The sequence below is a fragment of the Helicoverpa armigera genome, chromosome 8 (assembly GCF_030705265.1).
Source record: "Helicoverpa armigera isolate CAAS_96S chromosome 8, ASM3070526v1, whole genome shotgun sequence".
Lineage (NCBI taxonomy): Eukaryota > Metazoa > Arthropoda > Insecta > Lepidoptera > Noctuidae > Helicoverpa > Helicoverpa armigera.
This window is the reverse complement of record NC_087127.1, coordinates 1108961-1129323: the sequence shown is the minus strand read 5'-3', so window position 1 is coordinate 1129323 and position 20363 is coordinate 1108961. Positions and strand designations below refer to the sequence as shown.

General features: G+C 34.2%; 2 protein-coding genes across 2 annotated transcripts in view; both read left to right on the top strand.

Moving 5' to 3' along the window:
- The window catches only part of LOC110382547 (6-phosphofructo-2-kinase/fructose-2,6-bisphosphatase), a 43141-nt gene that overhangs the window by 3462 nt on the left and 19316 nt on the right, over positions 1–20363 (top strand). The gene's annotated exons all lie outside the window — the stretch shown is intronic.
- Positions 3122–8102, top strand: LOC135117241 (uncharacterized). The gene is made up of 5 exons (XM_064035940.1): positions 3122–3171; positions 4608–4805; positions 5073–5249; positions 6208–7337; positions 8049–8102. The coding sequence occupies exons 1-4, from the start codon at positions 3123–3125 to the stop codon at positions 6372–6374; spliced, it is 591 nt and encodes a 196-aa protein (XP_063892010.1). The 5' UTR covers position 3122; the 3' UTR covers positions 6375–7337; positions 8049–8102.

Genomic DNA, 20363 nt, shown 5'->3' with positions numbered 1-20363 from the left:
ACAATTGCTTTAATAAAACGATCGAAATTAGTCAAATTACCATATCAAAATTAGTCAAATGTTAACAGAGTAAAAAAATGCAAATAAAAAAGTAACGAGTTCTTGTAACATAATAAAAATATAAACAAGGCCATTAAGTATCTTTTGAAGATCCTTCGGCACAATGTCGCAGAAATCTTAAATATCAAATACGACCTCTTTGTTACGAAGGCTGTCGCAAGGTTTAGGAAATGACCCAATTCTTATATTACGTAACAAGAGGCTTTACTTAGGCATTCTAGAACTTCCCACTTACTTACTTAGTATTAACACTGCCCTTCTATTTATTTAACACTGGTACCTTTACGTAATAAGCCCAACCTACCAAGAATCTCTTGAGAAAAGAATAATAGTTCAAAATTCATATGGAATCCGACTCCCACTTGGCTATTTTTTTACTGTAGTACATAACTATATATTGTAGTACTTTCAGCTGCCAATGAATCGCTGGGAAAGCATATCTATTCTCATTGTATAGTTACGGAAATACGTGATAAGCATAATCTACATTTGGCGGCGAGCAGTGCCAAGACGCCTCGTGTTTGTTCGCCACAATAGATCACAAACATAAGCTATTTGTTTAGTGTTTACTAAATAAACTTATGTAAACGGTAAACGAGCTACAATTTTAATAAAATTTTCATTAACAATCAACCGATTTAAATTAAATGAACCGGAAAATGTCCGCCGTCAAAAATATTCGATTTTCGTCACAATTTTATTGCGCCCAATTTGGTAAGCTTCTACAAATTAATTCTTTTGTTGGTGGGAACATTGTAGTCTATTCATTCATGACTTATTTTACGTTTGGGTCACGGTTAAATGTAGAAGTTCATTAGTATGCGCGTAACTAGTGTTCTAAAATACATTGAATGTATATGTGGTTATTTGTAGTATTCTGTGGTTTGCGATTCGTTGTAGCACAGCTTTTGGTCCTATTTATAATCCTCTCCAAATGTGGAAAGTAACGTTGGACTATAGTCGATTAGTCGCCTCCTTAGTGCGTCGAATTGTAACTCTAGTGATGTTACCAACTCGTAGTGCGTAGCTATTCATGGAACTGTGAAAAATATTAGGTTAAAATATCTAACAGTTATTTCAGCTACTATACCTATTGTTCTTAGAACCTGCACTCGTGATGATTATCTGAATAAATGAAGTGAAAAATATAGTAACATTGTCTCTACTTGCTCTAATAATTGTTTTTGAACTATTGTGATGAAAAACAGTGATAGTGCAGACGTAGACATATTTTCGTCATGATAAGCCCTGAATCTGGCACTAAGCCAAGTTGTTACATGAACAATACCTAAATGGAAACATTTTATGGTGCACGAAAGGTTCCTAAGTATAGAAGATTGAGTTATATAAAGATTGGATGGATAAAACCGTTCAGCTTACTTTTATGAAATAACTTACATTACCTATTCTGTACTATTTTCCCTTTTAATACAGTAGATGTAGTTATTTATTAATTTTGATGTTACTTCATTTTCTCCAAAGCTGAAAATCCAGCTTTAAAAGTGATTAATGGGAAGTCTTATCTTAGTTAACTTCTTTCACAGTTTAATTAATTTTAATGACTGGAAAACCTCCCTCGCCTCGGGGTTTTTTTTCTCGAGCAACATTCTTGCCCTCGGTTAGACAAATGGTTTTAAAAAATCCTGTGTAATTAACTCTTAAATAAGGTTTTCCTCGTACTTTGGGATATTATACAAGCCGGTCAAATCAATAAGTCTCTGTACTTACCTAATAATCTTCTTACCAGTAAGCCTAAAAAATACAAGTCTCGAAATTTCCGAAATGTTATGTTTACTTATCGTTTCCAATTGTTTGCAAAACATAGTTTAAGTATAAGATAATTTTTCTGGAAGCATTTTTTGTCACATACATAAATAGGTCATTATACTTTGATAACACGTTTACGATTTATATCCGTATATTTGCTGTAGGTACGTTTATTTGTATAAGATCAGAAGTCATTACGAGTTTAATAATAAAGGAACCATAGCCGTGACATACTTTTGCGAATCAGACAGTTAACATCACTTATTGATGATTTTTTCCTACTGAAATAAAAATAAAAAAGTAGGAACGTATCCTATAATCAAATTAAATTCTTTCGGTAACTTCTCTTGGATCCTAGAGATAACACCATATCAAGAAAATTCATGTGATTCTGTTGTGATAATCTTGTAAAACACATAAAATAGCTAATAATTGCTTATCAAGGTAGGTACCTATTTTTCACAAGTATGACCAATCCATTCATACTAAGTAGGTAAACATAGTGAGTCATATTATTGTTTAACGGTGTAACTACGTAAATCGTATTGTTATAACTTAGTTCTGCATTATTTATAAACAAGCCACAATTCCCATAAAGAGTTATTACAAATATGTACTTCATACGCAATACTTTACGCCTTACTTTTTTATCTAGGTATGTATAATTCTCGTCGTGAAGTCGTGGTGGCCTAGTGGGCAAAGCATGGGGATGCAACTGAAGTACAATAATTTTCTGAGGTTTTTTTTTAGAAATGCGCCATCTAGTGACGGATGCCCCGTAACTTGGGTATTTGTACTTCGTTTTAGTCACTAGATGTCACTGCACCTTAGACCGATATTTCATCGATTTAATAACAAATCTAAAAAAAGTTTTGTGATTAGAAATATTAACAAATATTGTAATTAAATAATTTTATGATTTATTTTTAATTCTTTTTTATCTATGAGGACGTCTTAGTTAATCACAATAATCACACTACTTGAAACCACTTGAAACACTGACGATTGACATTGACAGTCGACCATACTTTTAAATTAAACCGTTTTCCGTTTTCTAACGTGTTGGTTTATTCTGAGTGTTATTTTCTGGTTTTTTTATTACGATTGTTGCGTGTTCCTGGACTCTGATACTGACTGCTTCTGTGATTGACCTGGCTTCGTATTTTGGACCTGTGATCTACTGCATTTTCATTGACCCGGCTTTGTATTTTGGAACCTCGATCGACTGCTTTTACATTGACCCGGCACCGTATTTAGGACTAGAAAATGCGTCCAGTGGATCGTCTTAGGGCGGAATGCCATCAACGTCAAGATATAAGTGCTACTTTGATTGTGACAATGACGGTAAGTTCAAAACTTTTAACTTTATAATGCACGTAATTTATCTTTTGCTGATAGGCTGCACAATATCCATTATTGTCATCCGTGCAATCTGTGGTCATCATAGTCCTTGAGTCATCAAAATCTAAGATGCACTACCACACACACTCCTGTCCTGACCCTACACAAACAATTGAAACTGCACATTAACTTTTATATCCAATCAAAAGACTCGGAATCTACGTATAAGACAAAGCCCGCTCTAGACGACCCTCTGACCAAATAACTTCATCAGGTTTTAAAACTATGATTTTACAGTGGCGTAGCATGGGATTCCGCCGCCGGGCAGGTATATTTAGCTGCCGGTCAGTGGGTAGTCTTAGGGCGAGCCCCCTTATTTAGGTACTTATTTAAATTCAAATGACTACAATTTAATAAAATTCTAAAGATGGTTTTGGCAAGAAAGAATTATTATTGATATCGACTCATGACCAGGTGCGGTCTCAGCCCATGATTTTGGGATTCACTAGGGTGCTGGAAGGAATACTTTCAGAAATTGTTACTGGCTCTCTTTGATATGTAGTGCAGCAGTGTGAAAATTTTAGCATCCTACCTAGGATTTTGTTGATTCATACACTAATGATCTATGTATAACTTTGTCGATTCATACAGCATGCAACAATATTTTTTGCAAACTAGGATATGTTAGATTTTCCTTTAAAGCTCAAAAAACATAAAGCCTTGTGTGGACTAAGCATTTATTGTCAAATTAAACGAAAAACAAGCAGATGTAAAAATTCAAGAGCGAGTCGAAAAATTTAGTACCCTGCCTGCCTGATAGGTTAGATCTTCTTTTAGTAGACAAGAAGTTATTGGGAGGTAGGCTAGAAGTATAGATAGATATCTATCTATCTTGTTGTATTTGTTATGGTGGTGGTGGTGGTATCTATACACACTATGTACACCATAACAAATTACAATTTAAAACTTAATAACTAAAAGGGGTGTAACAATGGGTGGTCTTATCGCTAAAAGCGATCTTTACAGACAACCTTTAATGTATAGTGACTCTTCTCAAGAAAATTGTATTATGGGGTGGCATAAATAGGAACTGACAATGTAAAGGCGGCAAAAAATGCCTTTGCCTCTACTGTCAACGCTATCAGCTTCTACTTGGCTTGATGCTGCAGCTAGGCGGCGGTGCCGGCCCCTAGAGTAGCGCCACCCAGGGCCATGGCCCCCTCGGCACCCCCATGCTATGCTACTGTGATTTTATTTACTTCAACTGTGGTGTTCCTGTTCTAGTACTGCTAGACCTCAGCTATTATTTCTAGTGTTAGATTAATATTCAAGGATGGTATCACAGTACATTACTAAAATTTTATACATATGATGATGATATCTATTACGGTATTTTAATGAGAGTGAGTTGTTCATGTATAAAAACTTCTTGATTTCAGGCCCATTGCACCGATTTCCTAAACCTGAATACCCACATTTGGAAAAGTTTAACTCGTGGAAAAAAGTACTAGATAAAGCTTTACAAGAGAAAGGCGACATCTACATTTATAACCAAATTCGATTTTGCGACAGACATTTTGAAGAGTGTTACCGTTCAGCCAGTCACCGACTTACTCCAAATGCAATACCAACTCTAGGTACCTACTATTTAGATGTCTTATGTTATTTAAATCTTAATAGAAACAAAACCACATTTCTTTGCCTTCGCTGTAATAACAAAATTGTTCCTCAAATATTAAATAAAATTTTCTACTGAATAATCTAATCCTAATTAGAAGAAAATAAAATGAATATTATATACCAAAATAATTGATGCAACATGCTATCTTCTAAGAATTAAATGAATATTGTTCTATATTCTACATAATTATACAGTAACTATAAATAATTTCATCCTTTTGCAGATTTATCTACATTACCAGTTGGTCAAACTCTTGAAGGTCCATCGGGACATGTCGAGGCAGACATGTCGAATTTATTAAACATTTCGCAAGATAAACTTGCTGTCATTGAGCCATCCAGCTCTACCCACTATCATAGTGATGTACAGAATGCATTACAGACAGCTGAACGCCCTAAAGGTAAATATTTTTATTGACAATTGACCTTTGACTTGTAACATTAGGTTTTTCTTTCCATCATCAGGATTCCAATTTGTTTCCACTGTAGGGTCATAAAACTTCTTGCAGAGAGAGAGTGGGCATTTAAGCGTACATAGGGAAATAAGGACAGAGAAAGCGACTTTGTTTTATACTATGTAGTGAAGCCTATGTGTTATTACATTTTTTATAAGCTATATTACTGTAAAGTTTCATCTAAATCCGTTTAGTAGTTTTCGCGGGAAAGAGGAACAAACATCCTCACAACATTTATAATATTAGTACTAGTATAGGATTATTTCATACTAACTGCGTCCCGCGGTTTCACCCGCGTATACCGGAATAAAAAATAGCCTATGTCTAATTCCAGGGTATAAGCTATCTACATACCAAATTTCATCCAAAGCCGTTCAGTAGTTTTTTCGTGAAAGAGTAACAAACATCATCCAAACTTACAAACTTTCGCGTTTATAATTTTAGGTAGGATTATTTCCGCACTTGCAGGAATCAATAAATGTAAGACAATAACAAATCTCCGAACTTGTAAACCTGAATTAAATGGATTAATAATAATAACTTGATATAATCCTACAACTTATGTGTCATAATAATTATTCATCCAAATAGCTAGTTCTAACCATCCATACCATTTTTTTTCGTTGGTAGAAAAGGCCCAAAAATGTATGGAGTCTGAATGATCTTCTTTATATCCATTTTTGTTTACCCATAAAATCCCCATAAAAAATATTTATCAAGCTTGTATCTGCTGTTGTAGGAAGTCTCCACTTTTGTATCTGTTCCTCGAAGCCTACCTATTCCAATCTCTGGTCATAATATAATAACAGAACAATATTATGTAACATATTTTTATCACAATTCTATTAAAACTTTGTGTAACACTATTTCTTTGATCTGAGGTGTAACATAATTTAAATTACAGGTTCTAGGAAAAGAGGGACTTGTCAATATTTAAAACGAGTCGTCACCTCCAAAGAGAAGGAGATAATAAAGTTAAAACAGAAAGTATTGAAGCTGAAAAAGAAATATAAGGAACAAAATAACAAGAAACTCTCTGCAAGGAAAATTTCCACATCAAAATCATTTTGAAAGAGTTAAATAAAATGCCTGCAACAATAAAAATATTTACTTCCCTCCAAATGAAATGGAAAAAGAAACCACGAGGCAGGCGATTTACATTTAACGAAAAATCATGGCATTGACCATTTACAAACAGAGTCAGAAAGCTTACAACCTCATGCGAAAAATGTTTGTCTTGCCATCAAAGCGCAGCCTACAAAAATGTTGAGTAAATTTGAACTGAAACCAGGCTTCAATCCTGATATATTTAAAAATTTAAAAGCTACAGTAGCAAAATTGCCGGCAGAAAAAAAGTTGGTCAATTTACTGTTTGATGAGGTATCATTGGCTCCGGGTGTTTTTTACAACCCTGCCCTAAAACAGATAACTGGTTTTGAAGATTTTGGGCACAGACAAACAAAAAAACTCGCAGATCATGCCTTGGTCTTTATGATCAAGGGTATAAAAAGCAAAGTGAAACAACCTTTATGCTTTTCATTTTGCCAAGGTGCCACGAAAAAGGACGATTTAAAGAAGCTGATCAAAACAATAATAAAAGAAATCTCCAATACTGGATTGATAGTTATTGCCACTATATGTGACCAATCAGCCACAAATATTTCTGTGATAAAAGTCTTCAAGAAGACACAAAACGCAAATATTTACAAGAGGGTAATGAATATAGGACCCAAGCCTTCGAGTTTGAAGACCAAAAGGTCTTCCCATTATTTGATCCTCCACATCTTTTAAAGGGAATGAGAAATAATTTACTCGCCAAACATTTGAAATTTGTACAAGATGGGAAAACAAAGTATGCAAAGTGGGAACATTTGGAGATGCTGTTGAAGTTAGATGTTGGGGATGATGAAATTAGGCTTGTTAATAAATTAACAGAAAACCATGTTAATAAAGAGAAAATTCCAAAAATGAAAGTGAAATATGCTGCACAAGTTTTCAGCCAAAGGGTATCATCAGCATTGAGATTCTTAGCAAGTAAGTATGCTTTTATTGTTCTCATTATTTTCTCTATATTTAAAAAAAATTGCTATTAATTTACTAAATTAGATTTTTATTTTTAATTTACATGTTTTTAACCATCTTCATTCTCCACAGACAAATTAGAAAGTTCATTATTTTTCTTTAAAATAATATTAGATGTCCTGGCTACATTTATAAGTTCAAAAATATTTAAAAACAAACAATTGAGATGCTATTTCTCTCGATAAAATTCAAAATAAAAATACAATTCATATCTAATAATTTATCTAAAATTGGCTATGTCAATATTTAAGATGCATAAGATATATTGTTGGAATAACATTATAAATTGAAATGAAATAATAAATTAAAATTATCATATTGAAATAAAAATTTGAGACATTATGAAACTACAAAATATAGTTTAATGTTGGTTTCTTACTAATTATATTTACACCCACAACTATTTACTGAACCAACTGATAAAGACGCACAGTAAATCGTTACTGCCACTTTAAAGTTTGTAAGTTTGTGCCTTTTCGACACAGCCGTGAGGCACACCGTTTAATTTTTTAATTAAATTTTTGTATTTTTGTTTTTTTATTGTGTCCCCTAATCTGGGTCGAATAAATGTATTTTCTTTCTTTTTTCTTTAATTTCGGTCCACAATAGCAAAAAAGATTGATATGAACTGTATTCTAGTACTTATTTAATATATTGTTTCAGAACACAACCTTCTTCCGGCGGAGTGCGAAGAAACTGCTGATTTTCTACTCATTATGGACAAACTATTTGATTCTTTCAATGGACATTCATATACAGGTGATCCAAAAATTTTCAAGGGGTGTGTAATGAATAATTCTCCTCATTTTAGATTATGGACAGAGGTAGTTCCTATATTGGATTCAATGACTTTTAAAACTATAAAAAAACGGGATGGTACAGAAGAAGTAAGATATGAAAAAGTGCCATCCCTTCAAAATTGGATCCACAATATTAAAACGTTTAAAGAAATGTGGGAGTTTTTAAAAATCAAATATAAAGTTACTAGCCTTTTAACCAGAAATTTCAATCAGGACCCTCTTGAAAATTTTTTTTGTAACATTAGAAGTAATGGGATACGAAATGTTAATCCCTCGTGCCTACAATTTATTAATGCGTTCAAAACTTTGTTACTTAATAATTTAAATTCGCCCCATTCTGTAAGTGCCAACTGTGAAAAGATGAAAATAAATCACTGCAATCTTTCAAAGATCTTCTTGCTGAAAAACAAAACAATGAAATTGAATTGGTTAGTGGTGATTTTCCTATTGATTCTTTAATTAATACAATGAACCAAATTAAATGGAATGACTCGATTTTGCATGCCGAATCAAAAAAATATGTAGCAGGATACATTGTAAAAAATCGAAATGTAAAGTGTTCAAAAATGTGGAACATGTACTAATGATATATTAAGAAAGGAAATTGATTTTGAATCATTTAATTATGAAATAGATTATACGAAAAATCCTTATTTAATGCATGTGATGATTTTATAAAATTATTAAATGAAATATATTATATGATTGTTGCATGTTTACGAGATTCACCTGAAATAAAATATCTGAAAGAAAAATGAAATTTTACATCAATTGCCATTGTGATTTTAGTATAATTACTTGTATAGTTCATAAAAATAAATTAATTGATTTTATAATTAATATGTCAATTAATTTAATCATTCACAGTTGGTGCACCGGGGTTAATAGAATAATTAACGGAAAAATAACAAATTTCGATGTAAATGATGAAATTAAGTTACAAGCATTTAAATATTGTAATACACATAAAAAAAGGAAATAAAATATACTTAGCCGATAAATGTACTCTTTATCTTTTGTTTTTTTATTATCTCCCATAATATTATTGACTAGACTAGAAGTTGGAAACTGAAAACTGGAAACTGGAACTGGAAATTGAAATCACTGTTTTAAATTCAATTTACAGTAAATTGAATTTAAAACAGTGATTTCAATTTTCAAATTTAAAAACATATTTAAGAGAACTCTTGAAAAGCGCCATCTACCCTAACCATACATGAAGTAACCACGCCATCTTGTGACGGGGGCCCGTTAACTTTCACGCTAGTAAGTTGTTTTGAACGATGAGTTGCGTATCTATCTCTATATAGTGTATTATCTATGGGGCAAAGAACCAACCTCTCGAGTATGAGGGCGCGGGTTCGATTCCAGGTCAGGCAAGTACCAAGTAGATTTCTAAGTTTGTATGTACTTTCTAAGTATATCTTAGACACCAATGACTGTGTTTCGGATGGCACGTTAAACTGTAGATCCCGGCTGTCATTGAACATCCTTGGCAGTCGTTACGGGTAGTCAGAAGCCAGTAAGTCTGACGCCAGTCTAACCAAGGGGTATCGGGTTGCCCGGGTAACTGGGTTGAGGAGGTCAGATAGGCAGTCGCTTCTTGTAAAGCACTGGTATTCAGCTGAATCCGGTTAGACTGGAAGCCGACCCCAACATAGTTTGGGAAAAAGGCTCGGAGGATGTATGATGTATAATTCTGTACTAAAACTTAAAGAGGAAAAAGTTGTATTTTTGTTTATTTGTACCGGTGAAACTCAAAAACTATTGGACTACTTTTAAAAATTCTTTCACCATTAGAAAGCTACATTATCTGCGAGTAACATAGGCTATATTTTATCCCGGTACGCGCGTGATACCGCGGGAAAATGACCAGAATCCATGAAAAAAATTCGCGCTACCTACAGCGAAACGTCCTTGACCCAGAAAGTAAATTCGTTCCTCGACGATCACAAAGATTTTTTATCCGCCTAGAAAAAACGGTATTTATAAACTATGTAGGTATTTAATGTACCACAGCAGCTGCGTCGGCCGATAATGTGAAAAATCACGAGCGAAACGCGTGGACCGAGATAACCGCACAACAAATTGTGTAATGTAAACCGTTGCCATAACAAACAGCTCGTAATGTATCAACTAGTCACTATAGTGTATTGTCAACGAGCCCCATTGTATTTTTTTAGGTGAAGTCATCAATATACGATGACGGTGTCGCGAGAATGGTTTAAAATACGTGTGAAGATCCTGTTTTTCTATATTTGGCATGTTAGTTTGCGTTAACAAAATAGAAAAGATCGCAAAAGTGTTTTTTTGTTCGACGTCATACAAACCTGAAATACTACGCCGAATCAAATCTTTACCTCGTTAAGTATAAATAAAATATAGAATGTTTTTAAGATCTAAGATAATCTTACTGGATTAGAAAAAAATAACCTTAAACAGAAGATAGTGCACTTTGGAAGAGACAAACAAAGCGAAACCTGTTCACTTCGAGACACTAGACACAACGAATCGTTTGTCCAGTATCAATACCGGTATCTGTTTACATCAAACATACATAATCAAACAAGTAATGCAAATATACTGATATACGCAATAAATCCAGTTTTAAAATTCTGTCTAGTACAGGCTACAATACCAGTAAATACTAATTCCACCGGGTCATTGTTCCCGATATTACGTGTTCCACTCAACTGTTCCAAATAACAGCGATAAAAGAACAGATGGTATTTGTATAGAACAACACTAGTTTACGACTTATAAATTAATTGAAACTACATTTTAGCTTTATTATAACTGCAAGATGAATATAATATTGTTAATACATCAAGAATTATTTAATCTATGTTTATTTTTAATGAACAATGAACAGACTAATGGCGGATGTCTGTCATTATTTTTATTTACAGAAGCGATTTTTTCTTAAAACTTATCACAGGCAAAGGTCAACGTCTATTAAACATTGGTATCTTAATCTACAACATTCTACAATGTTTAAGTAGTCAAACAATAATAAACAAAAACTAACATGTCTCGTGACTGATGATAAGTTATCGATTACATAGTAACTTCGAATCGAGTCGAAAATAACAACAAATCGATTGTAGGAATTCATGTGTCGTGCGTGACGTGTTGTACCGAAAAAATAAAATAAATGATATAACTGATTGTAATTTTATGTTCGTGACCCCATATTTTACTTTAATTAACCCTTAGGTAAGCATAAAAATTAAAGGGTTCATTAACATTTTATAATTAACTCTGCCTTTAGCTTTCAGGCCAAAACTACTGAAGAATTTAATTTATATACCGTACACAAATAGTCATAGGCGACTTTTAACTTTTACCCGTTTGGGAAAAGTGGTTCTTCCGGAATGAGGTTGAAACCATAGGGAGCGACTAGTTTTCGATATTTAATAAGTAAAGTATTAGATACTTAGCAGAAACTGCAGACGACTTGAAACGCTACTGAACTGGAAACTTGATAGAACGTTGTGGAACTCAAGATCTACTCGACATAGATAAGATATTGTAGTCAGTCTACGGTTTATCAGCTTTTCATACTCAGTTTCTTTATTATCAAGTAAATATTTAAGTCCTCTGAATAGAGGACAGACAGGAGAATTCCTGTCTGCTGTTTTGCTCTTCAGTTTCTAAAAAAATCATACATAACTTCTGTCATACATAACTGAAGTATTTAAGGTCAGGGAAACACGATGCAATAAAAGGATTGTATAATAAAGTTGTAGTTTATATAAAATACAACTGTATTTATTGTGATTACGATTCAAAGCACTCGAATCTTTACAATGATCCACAGAGAGTAGTTGAAGGCACAAAAAAGTTACTCAGTTTATAAAGAAATAGACTGAAACAGTTCAACGAAACACATAACCGACTTATAAAATAACACTGTAGGTTATTTATGACCATAAACACTGTCGCATTCAAAGTATAAAAATTATAAAAAAAAGTAAAAAATGTCACAATAAATTCTCTTTCGTATCACGTACACTACCGACCTTGGTCTCCGTCTGTTGAACCGGTCGCATCTGGCATTCGCCACCTTGCTGTGAATCACTTACTGGATCACACCACTTTCTGCAGTCGGTTATGTCATGATTTACAAATTGCATTGAATTGAGACAGGATGTATGCTCATTGTTCAGATATTACGTGACCTGATAAGTGTGACATTTTGATAAGCAAATAACGTCAAGCAGTTGCAAGATGTGATGTAATACAAATTAATTGTATTGGTTTCCCTGTATCCATGTGAAGTCCAATATTCTATGATCTTTTTGTTGTTTCGACGTTCATTAAAACATCGTCAACATGACAGAACAATTTTCTAATTATACTAGCTTCTGCCAGCGGTTTCGCCATTGTAGCGTGGGAAATACTTCATGCACCCAGATACGAAGTCTCCGGTAGGCTTCTACTGACTCGATAAATGGACCACCTATCTAGCTGTGAAAGACTGCAAAGCAAATAAACTAATTCTTCACTTATATTACAATTTAGCTTGATGAGCTACTTTGTAAATAGTAGCACAATCAGGCTACTACTTCAGGAACTCTATCATGAAGGTTTGTTTACAAGAAGTTTTGTAACGCAATCACATTAGGATGAATGAGAGCTCATTGTCAGTGCCAAATGACGGCACTGAGTGAAAAGATTGCATCAAAGCAGCTGCTGTGATGATGACATATTTGAGCCTCATTATACAAATTGTTGTTTCTGCACTTACAAAGAATGTTTATGATCAACGCCATATATTACGCCTTTTTTTCTTAAGATGGCCCTTTTCTTTCTAGGTAGATTTATTTGAACATCGCATAATGTCTCCAGAGACAATAAAAGTCGTAGCATCCGTTTCGACATAACCACAGATTATCCTCATAAAATTCTGTGACATCACCATTTCTCACGCAATTACTGTGAGGTGATGAAAAAACACATTTAAAAATAAACAATATGGTGTAGCTTTTTCTTAAAATAAATACAAACGTGTGTACTCAGAAGAGTAGGTAGGATAAAACTTTAATCACTGTAATCGTGAAGGCCCATCATTATGTTGTACCGAGATAATGCATACAGTAATATGTATTTAGGTATCTAGACAGTTTATTTTACCGTCTACATGCATAAAGAATATGTCTAGACTTCTAGAGATAACTTCTTTCATGACTGAAAAACGTGTCCATAATTTAAGCACATACTAGTCATTCAGGGTCGATTTCAAAAACTAAAGTTTAATTTTCTCGTTCATGAACTGAGTTTGTTTTATTAAGGGTGGATTGCACCATTTAACTTTAACTGTCTATGGACAATAATCAAACCATAACCAGTTGTGAAATGGAAGCCCATTGGTCAAATCGGTGATTTGATCAGCTGATTATGACTTGACTATCCGTTATAGTTAAATGATTCAATCCACCTTTAACCTACTTTACTCTGAAAAATTCCATTCATCAGTCAAGTTCTGCAATTTCATAAAGTTCCAGCGAGTTCTTTTTATCAAAGGAGTTCTTGTTCATAGATGCATAGATTATAGAGCATTTCTACCATTGATACTGACTTATTTTAATGGCCCAAGAAGTCTAGATTTTTCTCTAGATCCATTTTACCGTGGTGGGTATAAACGTTCATGCCAACCTACTATGGTGTATTTTCTACGTAATATTTTACCTAATACCGTTTATTAGTACCTACTTAATATGTTTACAAATAACATTTGCATAATATTTTCTATTTATGTGCCATTTCAAAGTTCAAAATGCATGAGTGCAAAGTTTGTTACAATAATTATGTAAACAATAATAAATATGTGTACGATAGATTAAAACAATTTACTATGAATTATTCAAAATAAACTGGACCAACGGGTTATTATTGCAGCAATTACTCGTACTAACATTGTAAGATGTGTCTTTGTAGCTACGTCTATGTAAAAGAGATGTTGAGACGGCCTAACGATAAACGGAAAAACTTGGAAGATTTCTTATAACTTATCTTTAGCCATAATTAACAAAGTAAACACCTATTTAGGAAAAACTGATTTCACGGTTTTCAGTACTGTGTTTAATTGCTTTCAAGTCCTTCCTTATAAAGAAAATATTTTATCAGCTTGGAACATTTCATCAGAGCCTGAGGGTCAGAGAAATATATCGACAATTAATACGTCAGATCAGACAAATATGTAATCTAAAAACAGTCGAGTTTATCTTAAGTCTATTATTCCACGAAACAACCATTCTACGGAACAAATACAAAATATAAACTTCGTGCAATCCGCGTTTATCAATGGCCGCCATTATGTTCTAGCCTAGGTTCGCCTAGGTCAATAAACTGTGCACACAATGGGCTGTAATCGACCGATAGCAACGTTATGAAACCTTATCGGTATCGCAGTGAGAACTACCACCTGTTAGGCTGTATATCTACATTGCTTGTGCCTTTATTGTAGTCTGGAAGGTACCTAATATTAAGATGTATTGTATTGTGTAGTCAAGTATGGTTATTGCAACTGCTTCATCTTTCTGCCCTTGTTCTTTATTTTATTTGGTGTCGGCGCAGCCAGTGTCCTTCATATAAACTCCTATGTCCATAAAACGTCTGACAAAAAATCCAAAGGCCTCATTATTTCTGTGGATAGAGTCTGGAAACGTGGATAATCTTTATAGTCTTGTCTACGCTTTGAAAATATACCAAATTAAATATTTAGATATTTTTATAGCTTTAGCTAACCCCTAACTAACATTAAAAACGGAAAACTATGCTCTTATAATTCTTGCTCTACTAGATAGTGAATCAAAAATCCGCTTTTTTAAATAACAGTTACACAATTAACTATCAAATACCTACATATTTTAATGAGTCTTTATTGTTGTTCAATATGCATATTTATTAACAGTAATAAACAAATGTTATATAATAACGTAATCTGTACATTACATTACAAAGTACAAACTCAAAGAGATTGATTGGAGGTAAACAGTTGTCTATGTAACGTAATTTGTTATCGTTGAAACAACAATAATTATTAATTAGAAATAACTGGTTGCACTTTGAGTTATCAGTCAACATACTTTTGTAATTTGCAGTAGGTTACCCATATTTATAATTTATTAAATAAATAAGTACGTATACGTATATTGTTATGTTAAGATTGCTATTGTTATAATAAAAAAAAAGAAATAACAAAGCAAGCCAATTCTAGTCATTATTTCAATCTGAACATGAATTCTGACAAATCAAGAAACGCCAAGTTTCTACATGGCATTCAATAATAATAAACTAGCTTCGGCAGTCCGTATTTCACCAATTAGTCCACATTGCAGCCAAGAATTGAATATTCCTGAACTTGCCTAAAGTCAAAGATTAATGAATTTCAGTGCAAAGCAGTAGGTATATTCTGAATCTTTGGCATAATGTAGTTGTTTGCTATTGTTTTCCTCTGGCGCTTATCACATATTTTATAGACGATAATTACCTTATTTCTGACTAAACATTAGATGACAAGTGAGAGGTAAACATAAAAATATTATCTATATTTCAACGATAGGTACGTCTATGTTATGCTAACCTTTATCTTTTATTAGGTATTTGGTCGCAGACAGTCAAAACAAAAATTTAATAATCGATAAGGAAAACGTTGAACAAGATATTTATCGATAAATCAAAATAAAAAAAACGAGTTAGACCTAAAATAAAACCTTGGGGTACTCCTAAACGAATTTTTGAAAATAGAATTTATTAAATTATAGCAAATAATTCTCAATCATTGCGTCTTTATTCTATACATGGAAATGACTGTGTAATGTTAATTTCATGTTTTTGTACTATATTTATTGTAAATTCCTGTGTCTGACGATGTCGGAGGCCGGATGCAAGTAGGCTGCAATTTCCTTGATGATCCAATTCATTACCGCCTCTGTTGTTTCTCCTTATAAGTACTTACGACTGCAGTTATCTAACTCGTCTGAGACAGTTTAACAGGCCTTCGCAGTGCAATAACCCGGTCATGTGAACATTTTACAGAGTTAATCCTATGTCTCTATAATATTGTCTATTTAGTTTAATAAAAAAAAAAATGGACCCAGTATTATTTGAATTTTTACCTAATTGTGACTAGTTATGACTAGACTAGGCATCATTTGAACCTAAGTGCTGACCACTATACGATACACAATCTGAATTCAGTTATATAGATAATATATGGGGGATATGGGCCTTAACGATTCTGATGAAGTCATAATACTCATTAGAAGACCAAAACCTATTCCCATACTGCATGTGACACTACTCTACCACGTGTTGCATAAATATGCATGAATTTACTCTGAAAATGACAGAAATGTTTAGTACTATGACTAATCTCTCGCTCATACTGAGATGTGTACACGCTGGACTTACGTTTATACAAATACTGAAACAACTTCAAAATATAGTGACGGATGCCACAATAATTATGAAATTAAGTTCAGCTTTATAAAAATGTCAGAAAATTTGAAAATTAAAGTAAATTTGAAAATCGTGTCGGGGGACCGCTCTAATTCATTACTTTAGATACGTGTTTTTTTTTTAAACGAATGTTGTAATTAGGTAGGTATCATTTGATTTATGTAAGTATTTATGAAGGTAGAAAGCGGTCCCCCGACACGTCAAAATTTAGTTTACCTAGTGTTAAAAGTTATTTTTTGCTTTTTGTAGGGTTTAGCGTTTTTAACCTTTTGTCATAATTATTGCGTACTTTTTTTGGGTCGGGGGTTTTTTTAAATTTATAATTTAATTTTATTTCATGCTTTTTAAAGGAGCTCCTTAATTTTTCCTTCTTTCATTTAATTTATTTTATCTTAAGATGGGGTCGTTATATGCGATCTCGGCCAAAGGAAGCTGTTTAACAATCCTCATGACAAACTGGCTCTGGGAGAATTGCACAGATTGAGAAACAATAAAGATTAACCTTTGGAAATTCTAGATTTTCAGCAAAAATATAAATCGGTTTATCCGTTTCATTCCGGCATTCCAGGGTTTCATCCGCCACATCCCATTTCCAGCATCAGGTTCTCGTCAATCAGAAACATGAAGAGAACTCGTCAAGACAAATTCAACGAGCCCAAACTCGATGGGTTTACTAAAAGGCAGTTCAGGGTTACGTCTCCTATCTTCGTGCCCTAACAGCAGACCAGCTCAGTGGTTCCAAAAGACATTAGTGTTTCCAATTTCAGATCCCACATACACTTGCAAGTAAACTGAGCGTGTAACATTCCTATCACATCTAGCAAACGAGCTGATGACCTTGAAGACCTGAACCGATTTCAACCAAACATAGCTAAGAACACTCCCGACTGACATACCTCTTAAACAAAAAAAACCGCATTACAATCGGATCATCCGTTTGGGAGCTACGATGCCACATACACACACACACACACACACACACACACACACACACACACACACAGACACGTCAAACTTATAACACCCCGTCGTTTTTGCGTCGGGGGTTAAAAAGGTTCAAAGGCAAAGAGCACATTCATTGTTCGATATAAAAATCACTGGTAATCTACTAGTGCGAAAGAGGGTCTTAGCAACGTGAAACTAAGCTTAAGTTCAATGACCAAAAGGACGGTCAAAATGTCTTTGGCAGAAAACCTAAGAATGCAGTAATAAAAAATAGGGCATTCGAAGAAGTCTGACAGCAAATTAATATCGTAACTCCATCAAATACCAAATTGTCAATGCAAGAACACATGCTTAATGCTAGTAATTCCATTAGTACCAAATTTTCGTGCCCAGAATTATAATTTTCATATGACTTTCCTCTGATGCAAAATAGAGAAGACCGCTCACCACCCTTTGTAACCTGATTCTGCATATTTTTGGACATCAAATGATAAAATGTACTTATTGCTATACGTTTAATTAGATCGCATTCATTTGTTTTTTAAATCATAAGAATAGTAGGTATGGTACGTAGGTATTTGTATGAGTGTTCTTTATTGAAGTAGCTTCCAATTTATCATATACGTAGGTACATTCGACCTTCCGTCTGATTGCCCTATCAGGCACGTGGCGGCATGACATGAGTTGACGAGCAAACAATTATGTCAAGTGCTCCCGTGACCTTTGCCAAGTAATTACTTAATTAAACTTTGTTTTAATACGCTATTACTAAAGTAATGAGTTCTTTAATGAATTTACTATTCAGATGTCTGGTAGTCATTAATCATTATTGCTATGGTTAGTTGTGTAAGGAAAGGGATATAAATATAAAAAGAAACAAATGGTAATGATATTACAGTCTCTTTAATTTATTAGCTAGTAAAGTCTCCAATAAAACCAGCACGTGGAGTTATATTGCCAGAAATCAACGCCATCATTTATCTTCATGAATTGCGTTAAAAAAAACCATCGCATCTTTCTCAATTTTCCATAGAGCAGTGCATCATATCATGTTTGAGTATCTAATACAGCGGCATACTATGCCACCTTTTCATATGGTCTATGCCGGGCATAGACAATATGAAAAGGTTGAATATCAGAGAGAACCTTTCAGGGAACTACTCTTACATACATAAATAGGTTTAAACTTATGAACATCTAAAACATCTCACTTCTGTCTGTAGTATCCAACTCCACGAAGCCGGAAATTAAAGCCATCTTAGTCATGTAGACTTGGATCTTACGACACATCCCTGGCAGAGAGAGCTAACATTCAAGAGATAGGCGTGTCAGTCGACTCGGCCCAAAATGATGCTCTATTGATGCTGCTATTTATATCTCACGAGTGCGTCAATTGTTTTAAACGTGATTATGGAATGCTTGTTGGTAAATCTACGTGTGTATGTACTTAAATTAATATACCCAAGGGTGTCGCGGGTGCTATGTTAAACATATAGGTAAACCTATTGTATTTTACCTACTTAGAACATGGGTTCTTAACATCCCTGTAACTTTTACAAGAAATCATCAGATTTGAGCGACCTAGGCCACGTGACTCTCAAAGATAGGTAATATCTGTATTGTATTTACAGACTTCTGAGGAAATCCATGAATTTTGGCTCTTAACTTTGCCATAACAATGAATACCTCGATTACCACCGACAGGGGTAAGTTCAGAAACCGCCATTATTTGTCTATGCATCTGTCGTAGACAGAGCTATGGTGGGAACTTCAAACAACCCGGAATATTCATTACACCGATTTTATTATTAGAAAAGTACTAAGTACAGTCAACTGACGAGTCGAAATCGACGCAATGTCAAGGGCAAGCAATGACGTAGCCAACTGCGAACTAAATTAGCGCGTCCCACCCACCGTACATCGTTCACTTTCATTCAAAGAGCCGGCGTGACAAGTGACGTCACAAATGTATCGGTAACACGGAGTAAGCAAATATGAGCGGAGATGCTACAATGCAGGTAGGTCAGGCGCCTTCTGTTTGGTCAAATTCGCACGCTGGGCATGACCAAAATGATCAGTTACGAGTCAATTAACGAGGCGTTCGGGTTCTTTGAGACACCTGTCAGCGATTTTTAGTATTACAAAAAATGCTCGGGTCCAAAGAAGGCGTATAAGGGTGTAACGTAACAGTAACGTTTCTCGTGCCCCGTTCACCCGCATTTTGGCGCGCGACGATTTTCCGTTAAGGCACCTCCGCTAGTCATTTAGTTCTCCATGGCCGTCACAAATGTCTTGGTAAACAATTGACAGTCAATTTGCACGTTAGCGCCTTCAGATGCTGAGTAGCAACGTCAGACTAAAATAATGGAAACCAGTTTCTACCAGCACAGTTCAGTGTAACTGGAAATACTGGAATCGATTTGTGCGAAAGAGGTCGGTTATATAAATGGGTCACGAATTGCTTGCAAGTGTACAGAAGAAAATTGGATATGAACGGCAAAGGTACACTAGAGCCATCTAGCTTGACAGTATCGAACTAACATTGGTCCTTCTTTGTATTTCGCTCACAAGAAGTTGATACATTTATGACCACTCTCTGATAGCCTATCAGGTCCTTATCTGACAAATAAACTGTAACTTTCGTTTTCACATGTCTCAGATAGCAATATCTGGCAGAAATTAGAAGCAGCCTTACCTGGCAGATAACTAACTGACACTTTATCGGTTACCAGTGAAATCTTGCTTTAGCATCATTGTAATTAAAAGA

Coding starts and splice junctions, on each gene's coding strand:
- LOC135117241 (XM_064035940.1), top strand. CDS start 3,123: ATGCCATCAACGTCAAGATATAAGTGCTACTTTGATTGTGACAATGAC. Junction 3,172..4,607: donor CTTTGATTGTGACAATGACG/GTAAGTTCAAAA, acceptor TCTTGATTTCAG/GCCCATTGCACCGATTTCCT. Junction 4,806..5,072: donor AAATGCAATACCAACTCTAG/GTACCTACTATT, acceptor ATCCTTTTGCAG/ATTTATCTACATTACCAGTT.